Source organism: Indicator indicator, chromosome 36 (assembly GCF_027791375.1).
Source record: "Indicator indicator isolate 239-I01 chromosome 36, UM_Iind_1.1, whole genome shotgun sequence".
NCBI lineage: Eukaryota > Metazoa > Chordata > Aves > Piciformes > Indicatoridae > Indicator > Indicator indicator.
Window position 1 is genome coordinate 3,120,922 of NC_072045.1, and position 26,465 is coordinate 3,147,386.

The 26,465-nt window shown below is 59.5% G+C and overlaps 2 protein-coding genes across 2 annotated transcripts; both read left to right on the forward strand.

The window, feature by feature from the left end:
- Positions 1-481: 481 nt before the first annotated feature.
- Positions 482-14,755, forward strand: HNRNPM (heterogeneous nuclear ribonucleoprotein M). Its single transcript, XM_054396349.1, has 12 exons — positions 482-575; positions 1,209-1,406; positions 2,242-2,395; positions 3,580-3,629; positions 4,373-4,433; positions 8,374-8,475; positions 9,216-9,260; positions 10,319-10,393; positions 11,154-11,234; positions 12,790-13,571; positions 13,847-13,898; positions 14,548-14,755. Exons 1-12 carry the CDS (start codon positions 498-500, stop codon positions 14,709-14,711), a joined length of 1,842 nt encoding a protein of 613 aa, XP_054252324.1. The 5' UTR covers positions 482-497; the 3' UTR covers positions 14,712-14,755.
- A 454-nt stretch (positions 14,756-15,209) lies between these two features.
- Positions 15,210-21,253, forward strand: TIMM44 (translocase of inner mitochondrial membrane 44). Its single transcript, XM_054396065.1, has 7 exons — positions 15,210-15,239; positions 15,855-16,157; positions 17,496-17,603; positions 18,230-18,400; positions 18,786-18,866; positions 20,226-20,375; positions 21,110-21,253. Exons 1-7 carry the CDS (start codon positions 15,210-15,212, stop codon positions 21,251-21,253), a joined length of 987 nt encoding a protein of 328 aa, XP_054252040.1.
- Positions 21,254-26,465: the final 5,212 nt, after the last annotated feature.

Sequence of the window (26,465 nt, forward strand, 5' to 3'; positions counted from 1 at the left end):
GCCATGCTTAACTGTCCTGAAGGAGATGGCTTTAGGGTGAGAGCTTATGGGCAGGGCTTTGCTGTGTGACACAGGAGTGCAGGTCCCATGCAGCGTGTGGTTATTTTTTTTTTTTTGGTTGGAGAATCTGGACTCAGCTCTCTTTGGTACAGAAGTGACAGCTTAATCCTGTTACATGGCAGGCAGCTTTTGAAGGCTTTATTGGCTGAGGCTTGCAGGTATTGTCACTGGTAGGGCTAACTAATGTGATTTGGCTTTTTAAAAAACAAACAACAAAACTTTTTGGTGTGGTGTGGGGGTTTTTTGTGTGCTTTTACTCATTTTATTTCTTCTTTCTTCCCTCCTCTCCTCCCTGTTCACTCGCCTGGGAAATCATCTCACCAGGGATGCGCGTAAGTTGACTTCTGATATTCTAGCAAAGAAAGAAGGAGGCCCTTAAAAAAATGGAGCAGTGTTCTTAGGTGTCTTGTTGTCCCCACAGTGTTGTTGAGTTCAAGATGGAAGAGAGCATGAAAAAGGCTGCAGAGGTTTTGAACAAGCATAGCCTTGGTGGAAGACCTTTGAAAGTGAAAGAAGTAAGACGTGCATCTGTTCTTTCAGTATGTTGAGTTTTGAAGGTGAAGGGGACTTCTTGGTTGTGATTTATGGCTGGCTTAGAGTAATTGACTCAGGAATGGGCAAAAAAGGGGTGAAAAATAAATGCTCAAGCTTTTGTTTTGTTTTTGGTTTTTTTTAACCATCAGATGCACCTACTGCTGAACTGGAGTTTGAATGTGATGGACAAATTCTTTCCAGTGAGGGTGGTGAGACACCAGAACAGGTTGCCCAGGGAGGTTGTGGCTGCCTCCTCCCTGGAGGTGTTCAAGGCCAGGTTGGATGAAGCCTTGAGCAACCTGGGCTAGTGGAAGGTGTCTTCCAAAATGAAACCCAGAATGGCACTGAAAAGATGAGACTTTGGGACAGATATGACTGAGGTTTAGTGTTGGTTTATTCTGAAGACTTCGATTTGTTAACTTTTGAGGAGTGATTAAAAGAAACCAAACAAGTGTTTGGCAGTGATGCATGAAGTAGTTGGCTGGAGATGTGTTTGGAGCAGGTAGCCCTGGGTCAAAGGAAAGCCTCTCTTCTTTGGGATGGATTTAGCCATGCCCCTAATCTCCACAGGTGGAGCCCAGAGGGAGCTGAGGTTGTCCTTTCTGTCCCTGCAGGACCCTGATGGTGAGCACGCCCGCAGAGCCATGCAGAAGGTGATGGCAGCTGCTGGTGGGATGGGCATTGGGCCAGGCCCCGGCGGCCCCGGCATGATCAATATCCCACCCAGTATCCTGAACAACCCCAACATTCCCAACGAGATCATTCATGCCCTACAGGCAGGCAGGCTCGGGAGCACTGTCTTTGTTGCAAATGTAAGTGCTGTGTGGTCCAGGAACCACACCTGGCTCTGAGCTGGGCTAAATCTGATGAACTGGGACACAAGTCTGTGGCTGAGCCTCTGCTGCTCAAGTCTCCTTTCTGTTTCTGTCTGTCTGTGTTTGTGAGCAAAGCAAAGAACTCTGCATTAAGTTCAGCAACATTCTGCCCCAGTGAGGCCATGGCTGCACTACTGGGTCTAGTTCTGGGCCTCTTCAGTTGAAGAGAGACAGGGAACTGCTGGAGAGAGTCCAGCAGAGGCTACGAAGATGCTGAGGGGCCTGGAGCAGCTCTGTGAGGAGCAAAGGCTGAGAGCCCTGGGGCTGAGAGCCTGGAGAAGAGCAGCCCCAGAGGGGAGCTGAGCAATGCTCAGCAAGAGCTAAAGGAGCTGTGGGGGGCAAGAGGCTGGGGCCAGACTCTGCTTAGTGATGCCCAGGGACAGGACAAGAGGCAATGATCACAAACTGGAACCCAGGAGGTTCCTTCTTTTCAGGAGGAGAAACTTTGGTGTGAGGCTGCTGGAACCTGGGAGCAGGCTGCCTGGAGAGGTTGTGGAGTCTCTTCCTGTGGAGAGCTTCCAACCCCACCTGGCCATTGTTCTCCTGGGCAAGCTGCTGTGAGTGCCCTGCTGGAGCAGGGGGGTTGTACTGGATGAGCTGCAGAGGTCCCTTCCCAACCCCAGCACGCTTGGATTCTGGGATTCTCTGTGCTGGTTAAGCTTTTATCCTTTGTGTTTCTAGGGATTGCTGATACTGAAATGAAACATGATACCACCGAAGCTGGTTTGGGAAGGAACTCTTCCTCATGCTTCCAATCTGACTTGTCTTGCAGCTGGATTACAAGGTTGGCTGGAAGAAGCTGAAGGAGGTGTTCAGCATGGCAGGTGTGGTGGTTCGGGCAGACATCCTGGAGGACAAGGACGGCAAAAGCCGCGGCATCGGCACCGTCACCTTTGAGCAAGCCATCGAGGCTGTTCAGGCCATCTGTATCCTCCAGGAGTGGGGATGGGATACCAGGAAAAGGAGCTGGAGAACAAGGGAATTACAATAGAAATTGTAGTGTTGCAAGGGAGGATGTTGCTGTGTCATACAGAGTCAAACCATCGTGGTGGAAAGCAGGAGGGCAAAAAGTCCATCCCGACAGGATTGTTGCTGTTTGCTCTGCCCGAGCAGATTCTCTTCCATCTCTGGGTAGATGGTTTTAGCCCACACAGTAAACTTCTGCCACTGGGTTGTAGCTATAGAATTCTATAAAATAGAATTCCTGAGGGATTTCCTGGATTCAGAGAATGGTTTGGGTTGGAAGAGATCTTAAAGATCATCCGGTTCCACCCCCTTGCCATGGGCAGGGACACCTCTCACTAGGACAGGTTGCTCAAGGTCTCATCCAGCCTGGCCTTGAACACCTCCAGGGAGGGAGCATCCATGACCTTCCTGGGCAACCTGTGCCAATGTCTCCCCACCCTCACTGTCAATTTCTTCCTAATCTCAAATCTCTGTAAGGGAGGAGGAGTGCACCAAACCCACCTGTAGTGCAGGGTGGCTTCACCACTCTGTTCCTCTGCTCCTTTGTGCTCTGCAAGCCATGGTTGACTACATCAGGCTACAAAACCCAACCCAGACAGCAAACAAGTGCAGACCCTGCTGCGTGCACAACCTGGGCTTGTGGCTGTATATGGAAAGGAGGAAAATACTTCCCTCTTCCCCTCCCATATTTGTATATTTGAATGCCAGTTCCGTTCTGCATGAGCACCTGCTGAGCTTTGTGATTTAACAGAAATTCCACACCATTCACTCATGTGGCATGCAACAGGATTTGATTATCTGTTGAGTTGGAAATGTTGAGAGCTTTTGCATGATTTGAATGGTTCAAGTCCCTTGGTGAAACATGTACACACCAAGGATGGTTTGGAGTTCACCTTGGTGAACGTGTTCTTAACCAGAAAAGGATTTTTAACTCATTTTTTAAGTTTCAAAAGCCATTCTTTAGCCTTCAGTTATTTGGCTCTCAAAGCTTTTTAGTGTTGGTGAAGACAGAGGTTTTTAATACTCTGGATGATGGTTGGGAGAGGGGAGGTTTTTCTGTCTCTGTTCTGCTTCAGAGATCACTTCAAGCTTTAAGGCTTTGTTGGTTCTAGCTCCTGAGTGGTGATCCTTAATGAACCCAAAGCTATGTTCAATGGGCAGCTGCTGTTTGACAGACCCATGCATGTGAAAATGGTGAGTGGCTTCTTCTGGCTGCTTTGGGTGATGTCTGGATTCAAGGTTGGGTTAAAATATGGGAGGGAGATATGGGACTTGCCTGATTCCCTGGTGAGGTCAACTCAAACCACACCTTGAGTACTGGGCTCACTTTTGGGCCACTGACTCCAAGAAGGACATTGAGGAGCTGGAGCAGGGCCAGAGAAGGGCAGCAAAGATGGGGAAGGGTTTGGAGAACAGGGGTGGGGAGGAGCAGCTGAGGGAGCTGGGGGTGATTCAGCCTGGAGAAAAGGAGGCTGAGGGAGACCTCATTGCTCTCTACAGCTCCCTCAAAGGAGGTTGGAGTTAGGTGGGGGTTGGGCTCTTCTGACATGCAACAAGTGACAGGATGAGATGAAGCATCCTCAAGTTGCCCCAGGAGAGGTTCAGGTTGGACATTAGAAGAAACTTCCTTGCAAGGGTTGTCAGAGACTGGAGCAGGCTGGCCAGGGAGGTGGTTGGATGCCCATCCCTGGAGGTGTTTAAAAGCTGCAGAGGTGTGGTGCTGAGAGCCATGGTTTAGCCCCAGCCTTGCTAGGGTTACAGAATGGTTGACCTGGAGGATCTGAGAGCTCTTTTCCAACCACAACCATTCTGTGATTCTATAAAACTAATGAAATATTCACTGTCCTTAAGTTTCTATGTTTTAATTAAAAAAAAAAAAAAAGGCAAGAAACATTTCCTCCCTCTTCTCACAACCTTTCCTGCATTGAATCCTTCAGGATGAAAGAGCCTTTCCCAAAGGAGATTTCTTCCCTCCTGAGAGACCCCAACAGCTCCCTCGTAAGTCTCTCCTCCATGCCTCAACATCTTCTTTATGTCTTTTTATTTTGCTGTTCAACAACTGGGGCCTAAATCCCAGCCCCAGTAAAACTCTGGAAAGCTGGGATGCAAATGGTTGAGTAATGTCCAAGGGGGAATGGCAAAGAAGAGCTGGTCAGTCTTGGTTTTTTGGATCTTCTTTCAGCTCATAGCTAGAAGCTTGTCTTAAAACAGCACCATTCATCTTCTCAAGGCTTCCACATCTCTCAATTGCAAGTCAGAGGCCCCAGTGCCTTGTTAAAACCACTGCTAATAGTGGGATTTAATGGGAACCTAATTAATCATCAGTAGGGCAGAGTGTGCCTCCTCCTGTATAGAGGTGTTCTGGTTTGCCTTTAATTCAAAGGCCTCAGTGGAGGACCTGAGAGTCTTTCAGGCCTTCAGGATTCTTACCATGAAGGGAGTATAAAGAGAGGGCCAGGCTGCTCTTGTGGTGCCCAGTGCCAGAGGCAGCAAACAAACCACAGGAGACTCCTTCCTGTGAGGAATCCTCAGGTTGTCTGTGGAGCCTCTGTCCATGGAGGTACTCTAAAGCTGTCTGGATGTGGTCCTGGGTAACCCTGCTTGAACCAGTGGGGTTGGAGCAGGTGATCTCCAGAGGTCCCTTCCAACCTCAACCATCCTGTGATAAGCTACTGAAGAACTGAACAGGAGGAGTCTGAGGTTGGAAGGGAGGAGCTGGAAGTGGGGAGGACACAGGTTTGGTGTCTTCAAACACAGCAACACCCTGAAGTGTGGCTGGGAACTGATTCTGTTCATGAAGCCAGACACTGGTTCCTTGGATGTGGGAACCAAGCCTCCTGTGTGCTGAAGCTGCACAACCTGGTGATCACCAATCAATCAATCAATCCAGCTGTCCCAATGAGGTGATCACCAATCAATCAATCAATCCAGCTGTCCCAATGAGGTGATCACCCATCAATCAATCCAGCTGTCCCAATGAGGTGATCACCAATCAATCAATCAATCCAGCTGTCCCAATGAGGTGATCACCCATCAATCAATCCAGCTGTCCCAATGAGGTGATCACCAATCAATCAATCCAGCTGTCCCAATGAGGTGATCACCAATCAATCAATCAATCCAGCTGTCCCAATGAGGTGATCACCAATCAATCAATCAATCCAGCTGTCCCAATGAGGTGATCACCAATCAATCAATCAATCCAGCTGTCCCAATGAGGTGATCACCATCAATCAATCAATCCAGCTGTCCCAATGAGGTGATCACCCATCAATCAATCCAGCTGTCCCAATGAGGTGATCACCACATCAATCAATCCAGCTGTCCCAATGAGGTGATCACCATCAATCAATCAATCCAGCTGTCCCAATGAGGTGATCACCATCAATCAATCAATCCAGCTGTCCCAATGAGGTGATCACCCATCAATCAATCCAGCTGTCCCAATGAGGTGATCACCCATCAATCCAGCTGTCCCAATGAGGTGATCACCAATCAATCAATCAATCCAGCTGTCCCAATGAGGTGATCACCAATCAATCAATCAATCCAGCTGTCCCAATGAGGTGATCACCAATCAATCAATCAATCCAGCTGTCCCAATGAGGTGATCACCAATCAATCAATCAATCCAGCTGTCCCAATGAGGTGATCACCCATCAATCAATCAATCCAGCTGTCCCAATCTGGTGATCACCCATCAATCAATCCAGCTGTCCCAATGAGGTGATCACCCATCAATCAATCCAGCTGTCCCAATGAGGTGATCACCCATCAATCAATCCAGCTGTCCCAATGAGGTGATCACCCATCAATCAATCCAGCTGTCCCAATGAGGTGATCACCAATCAATCAATCAATCCAGCTGTCCCAATGAGGTGATCACCATCAATCCAGCTGTCCAATGAGGTGATCACATCAATCAATCCAGCTGTCCCAATGAGGTGATCACCAATCAATCAATCCAGCTGTCCCAATCTGGTGATCACCAATCAATCAATCCAGCTGTCCCAATCTGGTGATCACCAATCAATCAATCAATCCAGCTGTCCCAATGTGGTGATCACCAATCAATCAATCAATCCAGCTGTCCCAATGAGGTGATCACCAATCAATCAATCAATCCAGCTGTCCCAATGAGGTGATCACCAATCAATCAATCAATCCAGCTGTCCCAATGAGGTGATCACCAATCAATCAATCAATCCAGCTGTCCCAATGAGGTGATCACCAATCAATCAATCAATCCAGCTGTCCCAATGAGGTGATCACCAATCAATCAATCAATCCAGCTGTCCCAATGAGGTGATCACCAATCAATCAATCAATCCAGCTGTCCCAATGAGGTGATCACCCATCAATCAATCAATCCAGCTGTCCCAATGAGGTGATCACCCATCAATCAATCAATCCAGCTGTCCCAATGAGGTGATCACCAATCAATCAATCAATCCAGCTGTCCCAATGAGGTGATCACCAATCAATCAATCAATCCAGCTGTCCCAATGAGGTGATCACCCATCAATCAATCCAGCTGTCCCAATGAGGTGATCACCCATCAATCAATCAATCCAGCTGTCCCAATGAGGTGATCACCCATCAATCAATCAATCCAGCTGTCCCAATCTGGTGATCACCCATCAATCAATCAATCCAGCTGTCCCAATGAGGTGATCACCCATCAATCAATCAATCCAGCTGTCCCAATGAGGTGATCACCCATCAATCAATCAATCCAGCTGTCCCAATGAGGTGATCACCCATCAATCAATCAATCCAGCTGTCCCAATGAGGTGATCACCAATCAATCCATCCTATAATTAGTTGAGTTTTCTGTCTGTCTCTCTCAAAGCCTTCAGCAGCAGCAGCATTGTTGGTGATCTTACTGCTGCCTTGGCTTTCTCTAACATTCTCTTTCTCTTCCAAGAGAAAGTCGTGGGGCTCCAACTGGATTCTCTGGCTCTGAAAGCCCACAGTGACCAGCAGATGCCTGTTTCTTGGCCTTTCCTGGGGTGGGGCTGGGGATCCTGTTTTAAAACAAGATTCAGTGTTTCCTGCTTCCATGCTGAGCTGTAAATGAGGAAGTCCTCTTCTGCTAGGCCAAGAATGCTGCTGAGCTGTTTGATGTGCAAGCAGAGATCTCTCTTCTTCCTGATTGAAAGAAAACATCAGGGCTTTGTTCTTCTTTCTTCCGGACTGGGGGGCAATCCTGGATACCTTTGGCTACAGGAAGATTCCAAATTCTGCCTGGGGCTTGATCTACTCTAATGAAACTTTTTTTGTGCTCAGAGAAGAGGCTGGCTGTGTGCTCTGAATTCTATAGGTGGCTGTCAGATAGGTTGAACTTTGTGGTGAAATTCTGTACCTCCATGGGAAGAACCTTGACAAAGGTGGGAACAAGGCCATTTGTCAACCAAGGGTGATACTGGTCAAAGGTTTAGAAGATCTCTCTACTAAGTTGCCCACTCTCTTCTCCTTAGATTTGAGGAGTTGCACATAAAACCAAGCAGTGTTCTAGCCAGTTTATTTTTCAGGAGTCAGTTTCAAACCAACTTTTCCCATCCCTGGAAGTTTTTAAGGCCAGGCTGGATGTGGCTCTGGGCAACCTGATGTAGTAGAAAGGGTCCCTGCCCATGGCAGGGAGGGTTGGAACTTAGATGATCCTTGAGGTCCCTTCCAACCCTGACAATTCTGTGGTTCTGTGAAAATGGATAAGGATAAGAAACTTAATTAACTACTTGAGAGAGGTTTTTAGTCTGTTGCAAAACACATCTACTCTGGATTTACTCTACACTTGGATGCTTTAAGTACACACCCCCCCAGCAGGGGCCACAGCAAGCTTTTTGGAGAATGGAAGTCACTAACTTTTAAGAATAAACCTTGCAGTTTTGTCAAACTATGGAAAGAAGGCTTTTTGATATCTGAATATTTTCTTCAGATGGTCTTGGTGGTATTGGAATGGGATTAGGACCTGGAGGTCAACCTATTGATGCAAATCATTTAAACAAAGGCATGGGAATGGGCAACATGGGACCTGGAGGTAAGAAGATTACTCCTATGCTTTTGTTTCATGAGAGCTTTAAGCTGTGTAGAAGGTTAGATTAGCTTTGTTTTGCCTACACTACAACAACAGCAACAAACTTGGAAGTGTCTCAGGAGTGTTTAAAACCACATGAGTTTGATTTAATGGAAATTTGAACTTAGCCAACTGCTCCAGTTTTAGTCTTCTCATTATCATTTTTCTTTTTATATTCTTTTTTTTCCCCTATTTTTATCCCACTGTGGTCAAGGCACAAGCTCTCATTTTCTGACTCTTGAGCATGAGCAGCAGACACTGCAAACCAGCCATGAACTTGAGAAAGGAGAGAAAAAAAAAAAAAGGCAAACCAAACAAAACCACCTCTCACTTTTTAAACACTTTGCATTTAGTGGGCTTGCAAATCTTCTTCTTTAGGACATATTTAAACAGCACAACTTCTCAAGAGCCACCTAAAAAAGTAGCACACATTCAGCTTTCAGTTTCTAAAAGCTTGATGGGTTGGTTGTTGTTTTGTTGGGTTGTTTTTTTTTCCCTCCCCCTTTTTTGCTGCTTTATTGTCTCAGAAGGAATGTTGCCATCTCCTCAGAGTTAGCCCAGGTCAGATCTTCAGTCCAAGCACTGGACATGATCTGTGGTCTCTGTTTCTGCAGCCAGTCTTAAATGGCTGCATTTTAATTTCTTTTTTTTTGGGGTGGGGTAGAATTAAATCTGCTACATAAAGCTTTCTCTTTTATTTTGAGGAATGGGAATGGAAGGCATGGGCTTTGGAATGAATAAGATGGGAGGTAAGCAGAGTTTTTTTGACCTGTCTATAGCTGGGGCTTCCTGAAAGACACAGAAACTTGGCTGTGTGGCCAGCAGGGGTTTGTGTCTCTTCAAAACCTCACCAATTTACTACTAACTTGTTCCTTCCTCAGCATTACAACTGCTGTAGATGGATAGGGAAGGGTTAATATCCCAGAGAAAGACCTAGGAGTGTTGGTTGACTGTCCTGAGGCTTCTCAGGTGGCCAAGAAGGCCAACAACATCCTGGCCTGGATCAGTAGTGGTGTGGCCAGCAGGAGCAGGGAAGTGATGGTGCCCCTGTGCTCAGCACTGGTGAGGCTGCACCTTGAGCACTGGGGTCACTTTTGGGCCCCTCACTCCAAGAAGGACATTGAGGAGAGCTGCAACAGGTCCAGAGGAGGGCAACAAAGCTGGGGAAGGATCTGGAGAACAGGGCTGGGGAGGAGCAGCTGAGGGAGCTGGGGGTGTTTAGTGTGGAGAAGAGGAGGCTGAGGGAGACCTCATTGCTCTCTACAGCTCCCTGAGGGGAGGCTGGAGCCAGGTGGGGTTGGGCTCTTGTCCCAAGGAACAAATAGTGAGACAAGGAGAAACATCTTCACATTGTCCCACAGGAGGTTTAGGTTGCACATTAGAAGAAACTTATTGACTGAAAGGATTCTTAACCACTGGCCCAGGGAGGGGGCTGAATCCCCACCCCTGGAGGGCTGTCAAAGCTGCAGAGCTGTGGTGCTGAGGGCCATGGTTTAGCCCCAGCCTTGGCAGAATTAGAGAATGGTTGGACTGCATGACCTTAAAGATCCTTCCCAACCAAACCAATTTTATGCTTCTGTGCCAAACTCTGACCAATGTTTGGGTTTTTTGGTGGTTTTATCACCCAACTTATTTCACCTGCCCTTGGAGTTCTGCTGGGACCAAATTCTGACCCCAGCTTGGTTTTGTCAGTCTGTGCTGCAGAGTTAACCTTGCTGACCTGTGTGGAAGCAGCTTGTGTGGGTGAAGTGTGGCCTGCAGCTGAGCAGCTTGCTAAAGAATCCCTGAAATGCTCTTTTCCTTTTAGGAATGGAAGGTCCTTTTGGTGGCATGGAGAACATTGGTCGCTTCCCAGCTGGGATGAACATGGGTCGAATGAGTGGTAGGCGTGAGTTGTTTTAATGTATTCTCCTCCTGACTCCTGTTCTCTGGAAGTGAAGCACTGAAGAGGCTCTCAGCTGAGTGATTCTCCTGAGCTTTGACTGGAAAAGCTTAAAGCTTTAAGAGCTGATGTGGTGCCTACAGGTTGGTCACAGCCTCTGGGCTGTGGAAGATGAGGGATTCCCTCAGGTCGCCTTGAGGGAATGGTTTTGAAAGAGAGAGCTGTGTATTGTCTCTTCACCACCCAGAAAGTGCCTCCATCTTTGGCCATGTTGAGCCAAGTCCTTCTTTTTGTTGGGTTTTTGGTCTCAAAGGGACATGAGAGGAAACTGAGGTTCTTCAGCTTGGAGAAGAGGAGGCTGAGGGGTGACCACCCTGCTCTCTACAGCTCCCTGAAAGGAGTTTGGAGCCAGGTGGGGATGGGTTTCCTCTCCCAAGCAAGGAACAAGTGAAAGGATGAGAGGAAACAGCCTCAAATTGCCCCAGGAGAGGTTTAGGTTGGACATGAGGAACAATTTCTTCCCCAAAAGAATTGCCAAGCCTTGGAACAGGTTGCTCAGGACAGTGGTGGAGTCCCCATCCCTGGAGGGATTGCCAAGCTGTGGAGATGTGGTGCCCTGGCAGTGCTGGGTAGGGGTTGAGCTCCATGATCATAAAGGTCTCTTCCCACCCAAACCATTCTGAGATCAAGCTGTCAGTGGAACTTTCTTGGGAGCTGTTTGTAGAGACCCTGAAGAACACCTCAACCTTCATCTTTTCAGAGATGGATCATGCCATGGGTGGAGGTTCTGAGAGAGAATTTGGAAGAAATGAGATGGGAATGACCTTGGAGAGAGGAATAAGTAAGGACACTAAGCTCAGCAGTCCTGCTTGCTGCATTTTATAACTCAACATAAGTTTAATTTTTTTTTTAAAGACTGCTGAAGTTGGTTTGATAGCTGAAATCCTTCTTAAAACAGCAAAATACCCCAAAATTTGGGGAAGGAACTCAAGGAGTCTGTGGCAGTCAGGAGAGCTCAGACCAGGGATGTTCTGTAGCAGACACAAACCACTTCCTCTTGTGTTTCGTGGCACAGGCAACCTCTTGCTATTTCTTTGAGCTTTGTGAGTTGACAAAGCTCATCCTGCTGTGGTTCTGGTGTGGAGTTTTGAGTTCTTGGAGCTCTAGCAAGAAGTGCTCTCAGGTTTGGGCTTTTCTTGTCAAAGCCTCTCCCTCCCTCCCTGAACAGCAGTAGTCTGTGAGTTAATGTGGCAAGGAGGATGTGAATTCATTCCTCTGCCAAGCAATCTGGGATGTTATTTCAGCTCCCAAATTACTACTCCTGCTGTGTATCCCCAGTGTGCTGCCCAAGACAGCTAGCAGCTAAGATTAGATTCAAGATACTCCTTTGGCCACCTTCTCCCAGCTCTACATCTGCCTTCAGAGGAGAAGAACTGGAGGTTTGGTTTTTTTTTTTGGAAGGCTTTCTTAGTGTGAGCAGAAGTCCAGCTCCTTAGTGAAAGGATGAACTTTTCTCCATCCCAGCTGTAGTCTGTGGGCTGACTGCTCCCCTAAATCAGGTCTTGCAGTCAGGGTGGTTCATGTCATCAACCACAGGACTCTTTGGCTTCATATTCTGCAGCAACAAAGCATGCAGCATGCAGGAGGTCTTCTGAGTGGCCTGACACTGGCCCAGGGAGGGTTTAGATAGGAGATTAGGAACAATTTCTTCCCTGAAAGAGTGGTCAGGGATTAGAACAGGCTGCCCAGGGAAGTGGTGAAGTCACCATGCCTGGAGGTGTTCAAGAAACCTGTAGCCATGGCACTTTGGGACATGGTTTAGTAGCCATGGTGGTCCTAGGTCAAGAGTTGGACTCAATTTTAGAGGTCTTTTCCAACCCAAACAATTCTGTGATTCATTCAGGCAGGATCCAACAGTCTCCAAGCAGCTCCAGCTCAGAGCCCAGAGGTTCTGCCCAGTTCTTTTTGAGCCAGCAACTTCAACTGCAGAGGATCAGCAAATTCTCTCCAGGTTATTTGAGTGTCACAGGGCTTATTTTTGGGAACATGAAGTGTTTGATGGCAGCAGGCATTCAGAACATGGTTTAATGGCAGTGGTGGTCTTAGGTTCATAGAAAGGCTTGGGTTGGAAGGGGACCTGCAAGATCCTCCAGTTCTAACCCCCCTGCTATGGGCAAGGACACCTCCACCAGCCCAGGTTGCTCAAGGCCTCACCCAGCCTGGCCTTGAACATGTCCAGGGAGGGGGTATCCATGACCTCCAGGAGCAACCTGTTCCAGGGTCTCCCCACTTAGCTCTCAGAGGGCATTTCCAACCCAAACAATTCCCTGATGAAACTCCAGGCTTGTGTTGGCTTCTTTGTCGTCCCTCTGAGCCATCTGTGTGTTGTGTTGCAGGTGGCGGAAATGCCAGCATCCCCGGGATCGAGAGGATGGCACCCGGCATTGACCGGATGGGTGCGGGGATAGAAAGGATACCCTCGGGAATGGGGCACGGGATGGAAAGAGTAGGGTCAGAAATAGACAGGATGGGGCTGGTGCTGGACAGGATGAGCTCCAACGTGGAGCGGATGGGGTCGGGCATCGAGCGCATGGCCCCGCTGGGCATCGATCACATCGCCCCCAACATCGAGAGGATGGGGCCGGCCATCGAGAGGATGGGCACTGGCATAGAGAGGATGGGCACTGGCATAGGCTTTGGGATCGAGAGGATGGGAGCCGCCATCGACCGTGTGGGCACCACCATGGACAGAATGGGAGCGGGCGTGGAGCGGATGGGCTCCGGCATGGAGAGGATGGGAATTGGCATGGAGAGAATGGTCCCTGCCGGGATGGGCACGGGGATGGGGCAGGTGATAGAGAGGATGCCAGCTGGCTTGGATCGTATAGGTGCCACCCCTATGGAGAGGATAGGGATAGAAAGAATGGGCGCTGCTGGCATGGAGAGGATGGGCCTGGAGCGCATCGGAGCCACCAACATGGAGCGCATGGGCCCGGCCATGGGGCAGGGCATGGGAGCTGGCATCGAGCGGATGGGACTGGCCATGGGCAGCAACTTCGAGAGAACCATGGACATGGAGAGAGGCAACTTTGCAGGCAACTTTGCAGGCTCCCTTGGAGGAACTGGAGGACCTGCAGCCGGGGTGGCCAGGAAAGCCTGTCAGATATTTGTGAGAAATGTGAGTAGCCTCCTGCCTGCCTGCCAGCTGCTGAGCTCTGGCACTGACCTGCTGGGCTCGGTTGAGTTCAGTCTGAATGCCTGAGGTGGGGAGCTGCCAGGAGCTGGGGTGGGGTCTGTGTATGGAAGCCACCTCAGCAGCACAGCAGCTTGCTGCAGCTGCATGTGAAGGGGCTGAGGTGTGGCTGTCCCAGGAAGGGATGTTTGGAAGAGCTGGAAGTGCTTGCAGGTTGTCACCAGCTCCTCAGTAACCATCTGCTCTCTTCCTTTTCACAGCTGCCTTTTGATTTCACATGGAAGATGCTGAAAGATAAATTTAATGAGTGTGGTAAGTTGATCACTGCTAATTACCCTGACAGTGAATGGATTAAACACTAACTCCTGGCTCTGTGTGTCCCTGACACTAGTATCTTACAAGGGCTTGTAGTGATAGGATGAGAGGGAATGGATTGAAGCTGGAGGAGGGGAGATTTGGACTGGAGACTAGGAAGAAATTCTTGAGAGTGAGGGTGGGGAGACACTGGAACAGGCTGCCCAGGGAGGTTGTGGGGGTAGAGAGGAACCATGACTCAATGGAGTGTGACATGGATAGGCTGAGGGAGTTGGGGTTCTTCAACCTGGAGGGTCCAGGGGGACCTCAGAGTATCTGAAGGGATCCTGCAGGAAGACTGCAGAGGGACTTCTGCTGAGGGTGTCTAGAGACAGGACAAAGGGGGAAATGGTTTGAAGCTGAGGCAGAGCAGGGTTAGACTGGAGCTTGGGAAGAGGTTCTTCAATACCAGGGTGGTGAGACTCTGGCACAGGCTGCCCAGGGAGGCTGTGGCTGCCTCCTGCCTGGGGGTGTTCAGTGCCAGGCTGCGGATGAGGCCTTGAGCATCCAAGTCTAGTCAAGAGGCATCCTGCCCAAGGCTCTCTGAGGTCCCTTCCAACCTGGGTGCCCAGGAGCTTCCACCCACCCCTTTCCTGTGCCTTTGCAGGCCACGTGCTGTACGCAGACATCAAGATGGAGAATGGGAAGTCCAAGGGCTGCGGGGTGGTGAGGTTCGAGTCCCCGGAGGTGGCGGAGCGAGCCTGCCGCATGATGAACGGCATCCAGCTGCGGGGCAGGGAGATCGACGTCCGGATCGACAGGAACGCCTAAAGTCAGCTGCCTTTTAATCACAGATCCCAGCTTCCTGACTCTCTCATTTGGGGGTTGTTTTGTTTCTTTTAATTTTTTTTTGTTGTTTTGTTCTGTTTTTATTATTTTTGGGTCGGTTGTTTTATTTTTTTTCCCCCTCCCTTCCCCCTCCTTCCCCCCCTCCCCCCTTGTTAACCCTTTTAATTTGACTGGATGTAAAAGTGGTTTCCAAACAGTTGCTTTCCTTGGAGTAATTTTAATTACTTTTTTAACAATGGAAATTTTTTTTTTGCCATTTTACTGGGTTTTTTGCATTGAAAACTGCAACTGTGCACAATCTTTTTTTTGTAGTTGTGGCATCTCGTTGTCATTACAGATGTAAACAGTATGACTTTGATAATAAATGCAAGTTAAAGAGCCCAGGTAGTGCATCCATTACTGGCAGCACACCCTGGAAAAACAGCTCAGTCAACTGGAGTTGGTGTTGGCAAGGGGTGAGAGAGAACCTTCCTCCTAGCAATGGGTCTTACAAATGATGCTTTTGTGCAGGTGGCTTGGTGCTGGAACGGGTTTTGGGGCACTGAGGATGTCCCTTTCTTGGGCTAGGCCTTATTGATGATACCCTTAGCAGGTATTTTAAAATAATAAAAGAAATATCTTCTGCCTTCAGCTGTGTCAGTGCCATTCTCAAGGCCTGAACTGAGAAGGGATCGAAAAATCTCTCCAACCTCCCTGCTCCAGGAGGGCACTCACAGCAGCTTGCCCAGGAGCATAAGGGCCGGGGGGGTTGGAAGCTCTCCACAGGAGGAGACTCCACAACCTCACTGGGCAGCCTACTGCAGGCCTCCAGCAGCCTCACATCAAAGAATTTTTCTCTTCCTCGTCAGGTGGAACCTTCTGGGTTCCAGTTTGTGCGCAGTGCCCTGGCCCTGGGCACCGCTGACAGGAGCCTGACACTCCCTCTACCCTGGGGCAGAGGAAGCTGGGGGAGGAGGGACTTCACGGCTTGGTTTTATACGTCGGGGAAAAAAAAAAAAACCAACAAAACAAACCCTTGAATTCTGCATAGTTTTGCATCACAAAAAAATAGTTTATCTTTTGGTGGGGGTGGCTTGAAGGGGGAGAGTCGGGGCCTGAGCTCCCTGCCCGGGGCTTTCCCTGCAGGCTAGAACCGTACCCGCCCGTCAGGCTTCTGCCCGCAGGCCGAGGCCCTGCGCGCCGGACACCCCCAGAGTCACTCCCCAGAGCCACCCCCCCGGGCCGCCGGAACACCCCCGGCGCTACGGCCCGGCCTGGCCCAGCTCGCCGCATTTAAGCTCCCGCTGGGGGCGTCCCTGCCGCCGCTGCCGCTTCCCGGGGCCTCCGCAGCCACGTGGCGGCGGGTGGCGCGCAGTGATGACGTCACGGCGCGGCGCGAAGGTCACGAGCTGTGCTGGGAAGATGGCGGCGGGGGCCGGCGGCTGCCGGGTGAGTGTGGAGCGGCCTGAGCAGCCCCGGCCTGAGCAGCCGCGGCCTTCACCGAGGGCCGGGCTGGTGCCGCGGGGTGCGGATGCGCCGTGAGGCTGCGCTGGGGCGCAGGGAGGCATCGGCGGGGCGCGGGATGGGGATGGCGATGGCGTGAGCGGGAGCAGCGGGGCTGAGCACCTTGGCGGGGCCGGCGTGGCCCAGCCGCCGGTTCCGTTCTCTTCCCTCCTTTCTCACTTCTCACCCGGCTGCACCGGTGCCGTGGAAGGCCCGGAGCTGTTGGAGCAGCAGAACCAGCGAGGTAGCGGAGCTCTGAGGTAGCGGAGCTGCTGCGGTATTGGAGCTGCTGAGCTCTGCCCTGGCTCTGCTCTCAGGCCTGTGGTGAGGGCGTCTGAGGCAGGGGGAAGCTCCTCTCGCAGTGTCCTCCCTGCACCACCATCATCTCAGCTCGGGACAGTTTAGCCCAGCTCGGTCTGAGAGCATCCAGAGTGTCACAACCATGACAGGATCCCAGCAGGGAGGGGTCAGAAGGGACCTCTGGAGCTCACCCACTCCAACCCCCCCTGCTCCAGCAGGGCACCCCCAGCAGCTTGCCCAGGAGCACAATGGCCAGGGGGGGTTGGAAACTCTCAGCAGGAGGAGACTCCACAACCTCTCTGGGCAGCCTCCAGCACCCTCACACCAAAGAATTTTCTCCTCCTGTTCATATGAAACCTCCTGGGGTCCACTTTGTGCCCCTTGCCCCTTGTACTGTCCCTGGGCACCACCAGAAACATGGCAAAGAGGAGCTAGGTGCTGGCTGAAGGAGCGTTTGAAGGGGCTAAAGGCAAATCTGTCCAGCTGTGCATGGGCTGCTGTTGGGGTGGGATGAGGGATGGGCACCTTGATGCAAGGATTTGTGGCTTGTCATCTTTCTTGCTCTGTGACTTGAGGCAAAAAGTGTCTGTCTCTGACTTCACCCTACACAAATATACAGAGCAGGGTCCTGAGCTTCCTCCCTAGCTGGGAGAAAGTTCTCTTTGGGGCCAGTTTTCCTGGAGAAGTTGCTGACTCTTCTCATCACTCAGGGCTGGGGTTGCTCAGGGTTGGCTTTGCCTCTGCCTGGGGGTTGGGATGAGCTCAGGCTTCCAGGCAAAGCCTCCCTCTGGCTGCACCACAATGAGCTTGGAGATGGCTGTGGAGCAGCTCAGCCACAGGGTGTTCATGAAGGACACTTCTCAAAGCACCTCCAGTAGTTCTCAGGATGTGTTCCCAGCCTGCTGGCTTCTGGCTTCTTTCTTTTCTTCTCTCCAAGGCTCTTCTGCTGTTCTGTGCTGAGCTGACCTTCCATTTGCCTTGCAGAAATGTCTCATCACTGGGATCTGGCTCATCTCCAGGAGATACCCAGGACCCTCACTCCCCAGGGGCACAGTATATGGGGTGAGCAGGCCTGGGCTGGAGCTCCACCAGGTTGGTGAATGGCTGAGAGGTTTTATTTCAGACTCCCCATGAGAGGAGAGCTGCTGGGTGTGGGGAGGTGGCTTTGAGAAGCCCATTCTGGGGTGAAAGCTTCCACGATCTGATGAACCCTGCTGAGCTGGGTGGTGGCCAGGTGGGCAGCAGCTGAGGGACTTGGGGTTGTTCAGCTTGGAGAAAAGGAGGCTGAGGGGAGACCTCACTGCTCTCTGCAGCTCGCTGAGAGGAGGTTGGAGCCAGCTGGGGTCACTAGGAACAAGTGATAGGATGAAGGGAAAAACTGCTTCAGGTTGCCCCAGGAGAGGTTTGGGTTGGACTTGAGAAGAAACTTCTTCACTGAAAGGGTTCTCCAGGCCTGGCCCAGGCAGGTGGCTGAATCCCCACCCCTGGAGGGCTTTAAAAGGTTCACAGATGTGGTGCTGAGAGCCATGGTTTAGCCCCAGCCTTGGTAGGCACTTGGCTGCTCTGAGGGACAGCTGCTGCTCCTTTCAGGCTCTCTGGGTGCTGTCCACCCCAGTTCCATACTTTAGGAGTGCTTTGAGGGAAGGAAATCAAACCCTGCTGCCTTTGCTCCTGTCTCTCTGCCTTTCCCAACACCTTGGTGATGATTTTCTCTTCAGTCCAGATGCTATGCTTCAGGAGGAAGGAAAGGTTTCATCTCAGGCTTTGTGGAGAACATCAAACAGGAGCTGGCCAAAAACAAGGAGATGAAAGAAAGCATCAAAAAGTTCCGGGATGAGGCTAAAAAGCTGGAGGAGTCTGATGCCCTCCAGGAAGCAAGGAGGAAATATGTGAGTCCTCCTTTGGGGCTCTCCTTGCCTGGGCACTCAGCTGGATGGCAGTGGGAAACTTGCTGCAGCTGACCAGCTGGGAAAGAGATGTCCAAGGAGAAGATGGAGCTGCTGGAGGGGGTCCAGAGGAGGCCACCAAGAGGATCAGAGAGGTGGAGAACCTCCACTGTGGGGACAGGCTGGGAGGGTTGGGGCTGCTCAGCCTGGAGAAGGCTGCAGGGAGGCCTTAGAGCAGCCTTGCAGTGCCTGAAGGGGCTCCAGGAGAGCTGGGGAGGGACTTGTGACAAGGGAGTGCCAGGGTGAGGGACAATGGCTTTGAGCTGGGAGAGGGGAGACTGAGACTGGAGAGGAGGAAGAATTTTGTTTTTTTTTCCTCTTCCCACAGAAAACCATCGAGTCTGAAACAGTGAAAACCTCAGAGGTGATCAAAAAGAAATTTGAGGAAATCACTGGCACAGTGAAAGAGGTAAAAGGCAGCTGTGGAAGGAGCTGCTCCCTGGTGGCTCTGCTGTGAGGTTCTCTCTCTGCCAGGAGGTGGCACCAGGCTGGAAGAGTTGGAGGATCCCAGGCTGGGGGGGTGGAAGGGGCCTCTGGAGCTCATCCAGTCCAACCCCCCTGCTAAAGCAGGGCACCCCCAGCAGCTTGCCCAGGGCAGGTTTGGAATCTCTCCAGGGAAGGGCTGCTGGTGGTGCCTGCGCCCTGCCAGCCACTCCCAGCACCTGGCTCTGGCTTGGGTTTCAGTCATTGGCTCAGCAGTGACTGGAAGCTTGCTGCTTGCTCTCTGAGAGCTTGTCTGCAGCAGCTTGCAGCTGGGAGGTACCTTCTGGAGACCTTGGAGCATTTCAAGGATCTCCTCAGCATCTCTGGAGCTCCCCTGGACTCTGCAGGAGTTCCCTGTCCCTCTTGAGCTGGGGAGCCCAGAGCTGATCCAGTCCTGCAGAGGAGGCCTCCCTAGGGCAGAGCAGGGAGGGAGGAGAACTTCTCTTGCCCTGCTGGCCTCCCTCTTCCTCATGCCCCCAGGAGCCCATTGGCCTTCTTGGCCATCAGGGCACATTGCTGGCTCATGGGCAACTTACTGTCCCCCAGCACTTCCAAGTCCTTCTCCACGGAGCTGCACTTGTCCTGCTGCAGGGAATCCTTCCTCCCTAGGGCCAGGAGCCTGCACTTGCCCTGGCTGGACTTCATGAGGCAGCTCTGAGAGGCCAGAGGTGTACCCAAGGAGGGTTTTGAACCTCCTGAGGTGGCTCTGAGAGGCCAGAGGTGTACCCAAGGAGGGTTTTGAACCTCCTGAGGTGGCTCTGAGAGGCCAGAGGTGTACCCAAGGAGGGTTTTGAACCTCCTGAGGTGGCTCTGAGAGGCCAGAGGTGTACCCAAGGAGGGTTTTGAAGCTCCTGAGGTGGCTCTGAGAGGCCAGAGGTGTACCCAAGGAGGGTTTTGAAGCTCCTGAGGTGGCTCTGAGAGGCCAGAGGTGTTCCCAGGAGGGTTTTGAAGCTCCTGAGGTGGCTCTGAGAGGCCAGAGGTGTTCCCAGGAGGGTTTTGAAGCTCCTGAGGTGGCTCTGAGAGGCCAGAGGTGTTCCCAGGAGGAGGGGGCAGCTCTGAGAGGCCAGAGGTGTTCCCAGGAGGAGGGTTGGAGCACTCTGCAGTGTCCTGCTGAGTCTCCCCTGTGCCCTGCAGCTGTGATCACCTCAGCCCTGGGTCGCCTTGCTGGGTGTGCCTGAGGAGGTCTTCAGCATCCCCAGAGAGGACATCCTGGGAGTCAGCCTTCACCTGGGAGGGCCCTCAGTGACCTTCTTGGCCTTTGCTTTCCCCTCTGCTCCTGCTGCAGAGTTTGGATGAGGTCAGCAGGAGCGACATCGGCCGCAGGATAAAGGAGGGGGTGGAAGAAGCAGCCAAGACTGCGAAGCAATCTGCAGAGTCTGTCAGCAAGGGAGGGGAGAAGCTGGGCAAGACAGCAGCCTTCAGAGCTATTTCTCAGGTACCTGAGGCCTGTCCCTGGGTAGGACCCAAACGTGGAAGTGACAGAGCCATGGGGTGGGGTGGGGTGGGGTGGGGTGGGAGGGACCTTAAAGGTCATCCAGCTCCAAGTCCCCTGCCGTGGCAGAGTTAAAGAAGGGTTGGGCTCTGGTCCTGTCCTTGGGAGCAGAGCCCAACCCCCCCCTGGCTCCAGCCTCCTCTCAGGGAGCTGCAGGGAGCAGTGAGGTCTCCCTCAGCCTCCTCCTCTCCAGCTCCCTCAGCTGCTGCTCCCCAGCCCTGTTCTCCAGACCCTTCCCCAGCTTTGTTGCCCTTCTCTGGGCCTGCTCCAGCCTCTCAGTGTCCTTCCTGGGGCGAGTGGCACAAACCTGACCCCAGCACTCTAGCTGTGGCCTCCCCAGTGCTGAGTCCAGGGGCACTGCTCCTGCCCACACTGTGGCTGATCCAGGCCAGGCTGCTGGTGGCCTTCTTGGGCTGTCAACCAAGACCCTCCCCAGGTCTTCCTCTGAGCTTTTAACCCTTCCCCATCCACCTGCAGCAGCTGCAATCCCCAGGGCAGAGCTCAGCACCACTGAGGTGCTGCAGGGCCCCCGACAGCCACGCGGCCAAGTGTGGGCCCTTTGGTTTGGGGCTGGTTTGCTTTTTCCCCTTTGATCAGATCCATTTCCAGTGGCTGGAAAAGGGTGGAGAGGAGAGAAAAACAACTGGCCCTGAGGGGGATATTCTTTCCTTCCCCAGGGAGTAGAGAGTGTGAAGAAGGAGCTGGATGAGAGTGTCCTGGGGCAGAGTGCTCCTTACCGGCGGCCCCAGCGGCTCCGCAAGAGGACGGAGTCCTCAGGAGACAGCACGAGGCAGGAGAGGGTCTTTGAGGCCAATGAGTGAGTGCTGGGCTCAGCTGGGCTGGGGCCTTCCCCAGGGACCCACAGCTTCATGGCAAGGCTGAGGGGGGCTGAAAGCCCTGTGCTGAAGTGAGGGGCGAGGGGCTTGGGGCTGAGAGGGAATCCTCAGCCTGGGGGTGGTGGGAGTGAGGCTGCTGGGAGTGAAACTGAGCCCGTGGGGCACCCCCTGGGGCCTTGAATCATCCCCTGGGGCCATTTCCTGACCCCCTGAGCCCTTGGGTCACCCCCTGGGGCCTTGAATCACCCCCTGGGGCCTTGAATCACCCCCTGGAGCCTTGAATCACCCCCTGGGGCCTTGAATCACCCCCTGGGGCCTTGAATCACCTCCTGGGCCCATTTCCTCACCTCCTGGGGCCATTTCCGCCACCTTGCCCGGGGGCCCCATATACCCCACCTCCTGGAGGCCAGTTCCCTCACGCTCCCGCCCGGCGCCATTTTCCTCACCGCCATGGGGCCAATTCCACTTCACTCCCTGGGGCCCATTTGCCTCACTTCCCTGGGGCCATTTTCCCTCACTCACTCTTCCCTGGGGCCAATTTTTTTCCCCAACCCGCTCCTGGGGGCCCATTTCCCCACCCCCTGCAGGGCCCATCTCCCTCAACCCACCTGGGCCCATTCCCTCACTCCCCTGGGCCCAAATTCCCTCCACCCCCCCCCCCCGCCCCCCCGCACCCCCGTTCGTGGCCAGTCTGGGTCCATGGTCACCCTCTCGCCCCCCTGGGGGGGGGGCCACCTTGCTCCAGCACCACTGGGCCAACTGTGCCCCGACCACCCCCGGGGCCCTGGGGGGACAGTAAACCCTGGGCCCATGCCCTCACCCCCATGTGTCCCCCATGTTCCTTCACCCCCTCGTGACCATTGTGTTGTTCCTCACCCCGTTGAGACAATTTCCTCACCCCTTTGGAGACCATTTTCCTCAACACCTTGTGGACCATTTCCTCCGCCAGTCCCACCTCCAGTTTTTAGGCGGCATCCCTCCCCGTCCTCCCCCACCTCACCCCCCGCCACCCCGCCCCCGCCCCAGCCCTCGCCCCCCCGCCCCTCAGCCCCCCATTCCCCCACCCCCAGCACGCCAGCCCCCCCCCCCCCCGCCCCAGCGCCCCCCAGCGCCCCCTCAGCCCTCCAGCCCCAACCAGCCGCCCGACCCCTTCCCCCTCCCCCCCCCCCGCCACCCCCCCCACCCCCCCCCACCCTTCCCCCCCCCCCTGCCCCCGCCCCCGCCCCCCCCACCCCCCCGCCCCGCACGCCCCCACCCCGCCGCCCGCCCCCCCCCCCCCCCCCGCCCCCCCCCCCACCCCCCCCCCCCCCCCAAGCTCCCACCAGCCCCGCCCCCTAGCCTCCACCTCCCCCCCCACCCGCCCACGCCTTCCCGTCGCCCCCCCCCGCCGCCTCCTCCTCGCTCCTCCTCCCTCCAGCCCCCCTCCCTCCTCAGCCCGCCCCCACCACGGCTCCCACCCGCGCGCCCTCCCTTCCCACGCCCCCACACCTCTCCGCAACCCGCCTCCCGCGCACCTCCCCCCTGGCCCCCACTCCGCCCTCCGCCCCAGCCCACCCACCGCCCCGGCCAGCCCGCCCCGCCCCCCCCGCCCAAGCCCCCCCCCAGCCCCCGCCCACCCCCTCGCGCGCCCCCCCTCCCCCACAGCAGCCCCCCCCGCTGGCCAGCACAGCCGCCCTCCCCCCCCCCCCCCCCCCCCCCCCCCCCCCCCCCCCCCCCCCCCCCCCCCCCCCCCCCCCCCCCCCCCCCCCCCCCCCCCCCCCCCCCCCCCCCCCCCCCCCCCCCCCCCCCCCCCCCCCCCCCCCCCCCCCCCCCCCCCCCCCCCCCCCCCCCCTCCCCCCCCCCCCCCCCCCCCCCCCCCCCCCCCCCCCCCCCCCCCCCCCCCCCCCCCCCCCCCCCCCCCCCCCCCCCCCCCCCCCCCCCCCCCCCCCCCCCCCCCCCCCCCCCCCCCCCCCCCCCCCCCCCCCCCCCCCCCCCCCCCCCCCCCCCCCCCCCCCCCCCCCCCCCCCCCCCCCCCCCCCCCCCCCCCCCCCCCCCCCCCCCCCCCCCCCCCCCCCCCCCCCCCCCCCCCCCCCCCCCCCCCCCCCCCCCCCCCCCCCCCCCCCCCCCCCCCCCCCCCCCCCCCCCCCCCCCCCCCCCCCCCCCCCCCCCCCCCCCCCCCCCCCCCCCCCCCCCCCCCCCCCCCCCCCCCCCCCCCCCCCCCCCCCCCCCCCCCCCCCCCCCCCCCCCCCCCCCCCCCCCCCCCCCCCCCCCCCCCCCCCCCCCCCCCCCCCCCCCCCCCCCCCCCCCCCCCCCCCCCCCCCCCCCCCCCCCCCCCCCCCCCCCCCCCCCCCCCCCCCCCCCCCCCCCCCCCCCCCCCCCCCCCCCCCCCCCCCCCCCCCCCCCCCCCCCCCCCCCCCCCCCCCCCCCCCCCCCCCCCCCCCCCCCCCCCCCCCCCCCCCCCCCCCCCCCCCCCCCCCCCCCCCCCCCCCCCCCCCCCCCCCCCCCCCCCTCCCCCCCCCCCCCCCCCCCCCCCCCCCCCCCCCCCCCCCCCCCCCCCCCCCCCCCCCCCCCCCCCCCCCCCCCCCCCCCCCCCCCCCCCCCCCCCCCCCCCCCCCCCCCCCCCCCCCCCCCCCCCCCCCCCCCCCCCCCCCCCCCCCCCCCCCCCCCCCCCCCCCCCCCCCCCCCCCCCCCCCCCCCCCCCCCCCCCCCCCCCCCCCCCCCCCCCCCCCCCCCCCCCCCCCCCCCCCCCCCCCCCCCCCCCCCCCCCCCCCCCCCCCCCCCCCCCCCCCCCCCCCCCCCCCCCCCCCCCCCCCCCCCCCCCCCCCCCCCCCCCCCCCCCCCCCCCCCCCCCCCCCCCCCCCCCCCCCCCCCCCCCCCCCCCCCCCCCCCCCCCCCCCCCCCCCCCCCCCCCCCCCCCCCCCCCCCCCCCCCCCCCCCCCCTCCCCCCCCCCCCCCCCTCCCCCCCCCCCCCCCCCCCCCCCCCCCCCCCCCCCCCCCCCCCCCCCCCCCCCCCCCCCCCCCCCCCCCCCCCCCCCCCCCCCCCCCCCCCCCCCCCCCCCCCCCCCCCCCCCCCCCCCCCCCCCCCCCCCCCCCCCCCCCCCCCCCCCCCCCCCCCCCCCCCCCCCCCCCCCCCCCCCCCCCCCCCCCCCCCCCCCCCCCCCCCCCCCCCCCCCCCCCCCCCCCCCCCCCCCCCCCCCCCCCCCCCCCCCCCCCCCCCCCCCCCCCCCCCCCCCCCCCCCCCCCCCCCCCCCCCCCCCCCCCCCCCCCCCCCCCCCCCCCCCCCCCCCCCCCCCCCCCCCCCCCCCCCCCCCCCCCCCCCCCCCCCCCCCCCCCCCCCCCCCCCCCCCCCCCCCCCCCCCCCCCCCCCCCCCCCCCCCCCCCCCCCCCCCCCCCCCCCCCCCCCCCCCCCCCCCCCCCCCCCCCCCCCCCCCCCCCCCCCCCCCCCCCCCCCCCCCCCCCCCCCCCCCCCCCCCCCCCCCCCCCCCCCCCCCCCCCCCCCCCCCCCCCCCCCCACCCCCCCCCCCCCCCCCCCCCTCCCCCCCCCCCCCCCCCCCCCCCCCCCCCCCCCCCCCCCCCCCCCCCCCCCCCCCCCCCCCCCCCCCCCCCCCCCCCCCCCCCCCCCCCCCCCCCCCCCCCCCCCCCCCCCCCCCCCCCCCCCCCCCCCCCCCCCCCCCCCCCCCCCCCCCCCCCCCCCCCCCCCCCCCCCCCCCCCCCCCCCCCCCCCCCCCCCCCCCCCCCCCCCCCCCCCCCCCCCCCCCCCCCCCCCCCCCCCCCCCCCCCCCCCCCCCCCCCCCCCCCCCCCCCCCCCCCCCCCCCCCCCCCCCCCCCCCCCCCCCCCCCCCCCCCCCCCCCCCCCCCCCCCCCCCCCCCCCCCCCCCCCCCCCCCCCCCCCCCCCCCCCCCCCCCCCCCCCCCCCCCCCCCCCCCCCCCCCCCCCCCCCCCCCCCCCCCCCCCCCCCCCCCCCCCCCCCCCCCCCCCCCCCCCCCCCCCCCCCCCCCCCCCCCCCCCCCCCCCCCCCCCCCCCCCCCCCCCCCCCCCCCCCCCCCCCCCCCCCCCCCCCCCCCCCCCCCCCCCCCCCCCCCCCCCCCCCCCCCCCCCCCCCCCCCCCCCCCCCCCCCCCCCCCCCCCCCCCCCCCCCCCCCCCCCCCCCCCCCCCCCCCCCCCCCCCCCCCCCCCCCCCCCCCCCCCCCCCCCCCCCCCCCCCCCCCCCCCCCCCCCCCCCCCCCCCCCCCCCCCCCCCCCCCCCCCCCCCCCCCCCCCCCCCCCCCCCCCCCCCCCCCCCCCCCCCCCCCCCCCCCCCCCCCCCCCCCCCCCCCCCCCCCCCCCCCCCCCCCCCCCCCCCCCCCCCCCCCCCCCCCCCCCCCCCCCCCCCCCCCCCCCCCCCCCCCCCCCCCCCCCCCCCCCCCCCCCCCCCCCCCCCCCCCCCTCCCCCCCCCCCCCCCCCCCCCCCCCCCCCCCCCCCCCCCCCCCCCCCCCCCCCCCCCCCCCCCCCCCCCCCCCCCCCCCCCCCCCCCCCCCCCCCCCCCCCCCCCCCCCCCCCCCCCCCCCCCCCCCCCCCCCCCCCCCCCCCCCCCCCCCCCCCCCCCCCCCCCCCCCCCCCCCCCCCCCCCCCCCCCCCCCCCCCCCCCCCCCCCCCCCCCCCCCCCCCCCCCCCCCCCCCCCCCCCCCCCCCCCCCCCCCCCCCCCCCCCCCCCCCCCCCCCCCCCCCCCCCCCCCCCCCCCCCCCCCCCCCCCCCCCCCCCCCCCCCCCCCCCCCCCCCCCCCCCCCCCCCCCCCCCCCCCCCCCCCCCCCCCCCCCCCCCCCCCCCCCCCCCCCCCCCCCCCCCCCCCCCCCCCCCCCCCCCCCCCCCCCCCCCCCCCCCCCCCCACCCCCCCCCCCCCCCCCCCCCCCCCCCCCCCCCCCCCCCCCCCCCCCCCCCCCCCCCCCCCCCCCCCCCCCCCCCCCCCCCCCCCCCCCCCCCCCCCCCCCCCCCCCCCCCCCCCCCCCCCCCCCCCCCCCCCCCCCCCCCCCCCCCCCCCCCCCCCCCCCCCCCCCCCCCCCCCCCCCCCCCCCCCCCCCCCCCCCCCCCCCCCCCCCCCCCCCCCCCCCCCCCCCCCCTCCCCCCCCCCCCCCCCCCCCCCCCCCCCCCCCCCCCCCCCCCCCCCCCCCCCCCCCCCCCCCCCCCCCCCCCCCCCCCCCCCCCCCCCCCCCCCCCCCCCCCCCCCCCCCCCCCCCCCC

Bases quoted from the DNA above. Each gene is read 5' to 3' on its own strand.
- TIMM44 (XM_054396065.1), top strand. From the start codon at position 15,210: ATGGGTCTTACAAATGATGCTTTTGTGCAG. The intron at 16,158-17,495 runs GTGAGTGTGGAG...TTTGCCTTGCAG, and splicing joins CGGGGGCCGGCGGCTGCCGG to AAATGTCTCATCACTGGGAT. The intron at 20,376-21,109 runs GTACCTGAGGCC...TTCCTTCCCCAG, and splicing joins CCTTCAGAGCTATTTCTCAG to GGAGTAGAGAGTGTGAAGAA.
- HNRNPM (XM_054396349.1), top strand. From the start codon at position 498: ATGGAAGAGAGCATGAAAAAGGCTGCAGAGGTTTTGAACAAGCATAGC. The intron at 2,396-3,579 runs GTATCCTCCAGG...ATGAACCCAAAG, and splicing joins CGAGGCTGTTCAGGCCATCT to CTATGTTCAATGGGCAGCTG. The intron at 10,394-11,153 runs GTAGGCGTGAGT...TCATCTTTTCAG, and splicing joins GAACATGGGTCGAATGAGTG to AGATGGATCATGCCATGGGT.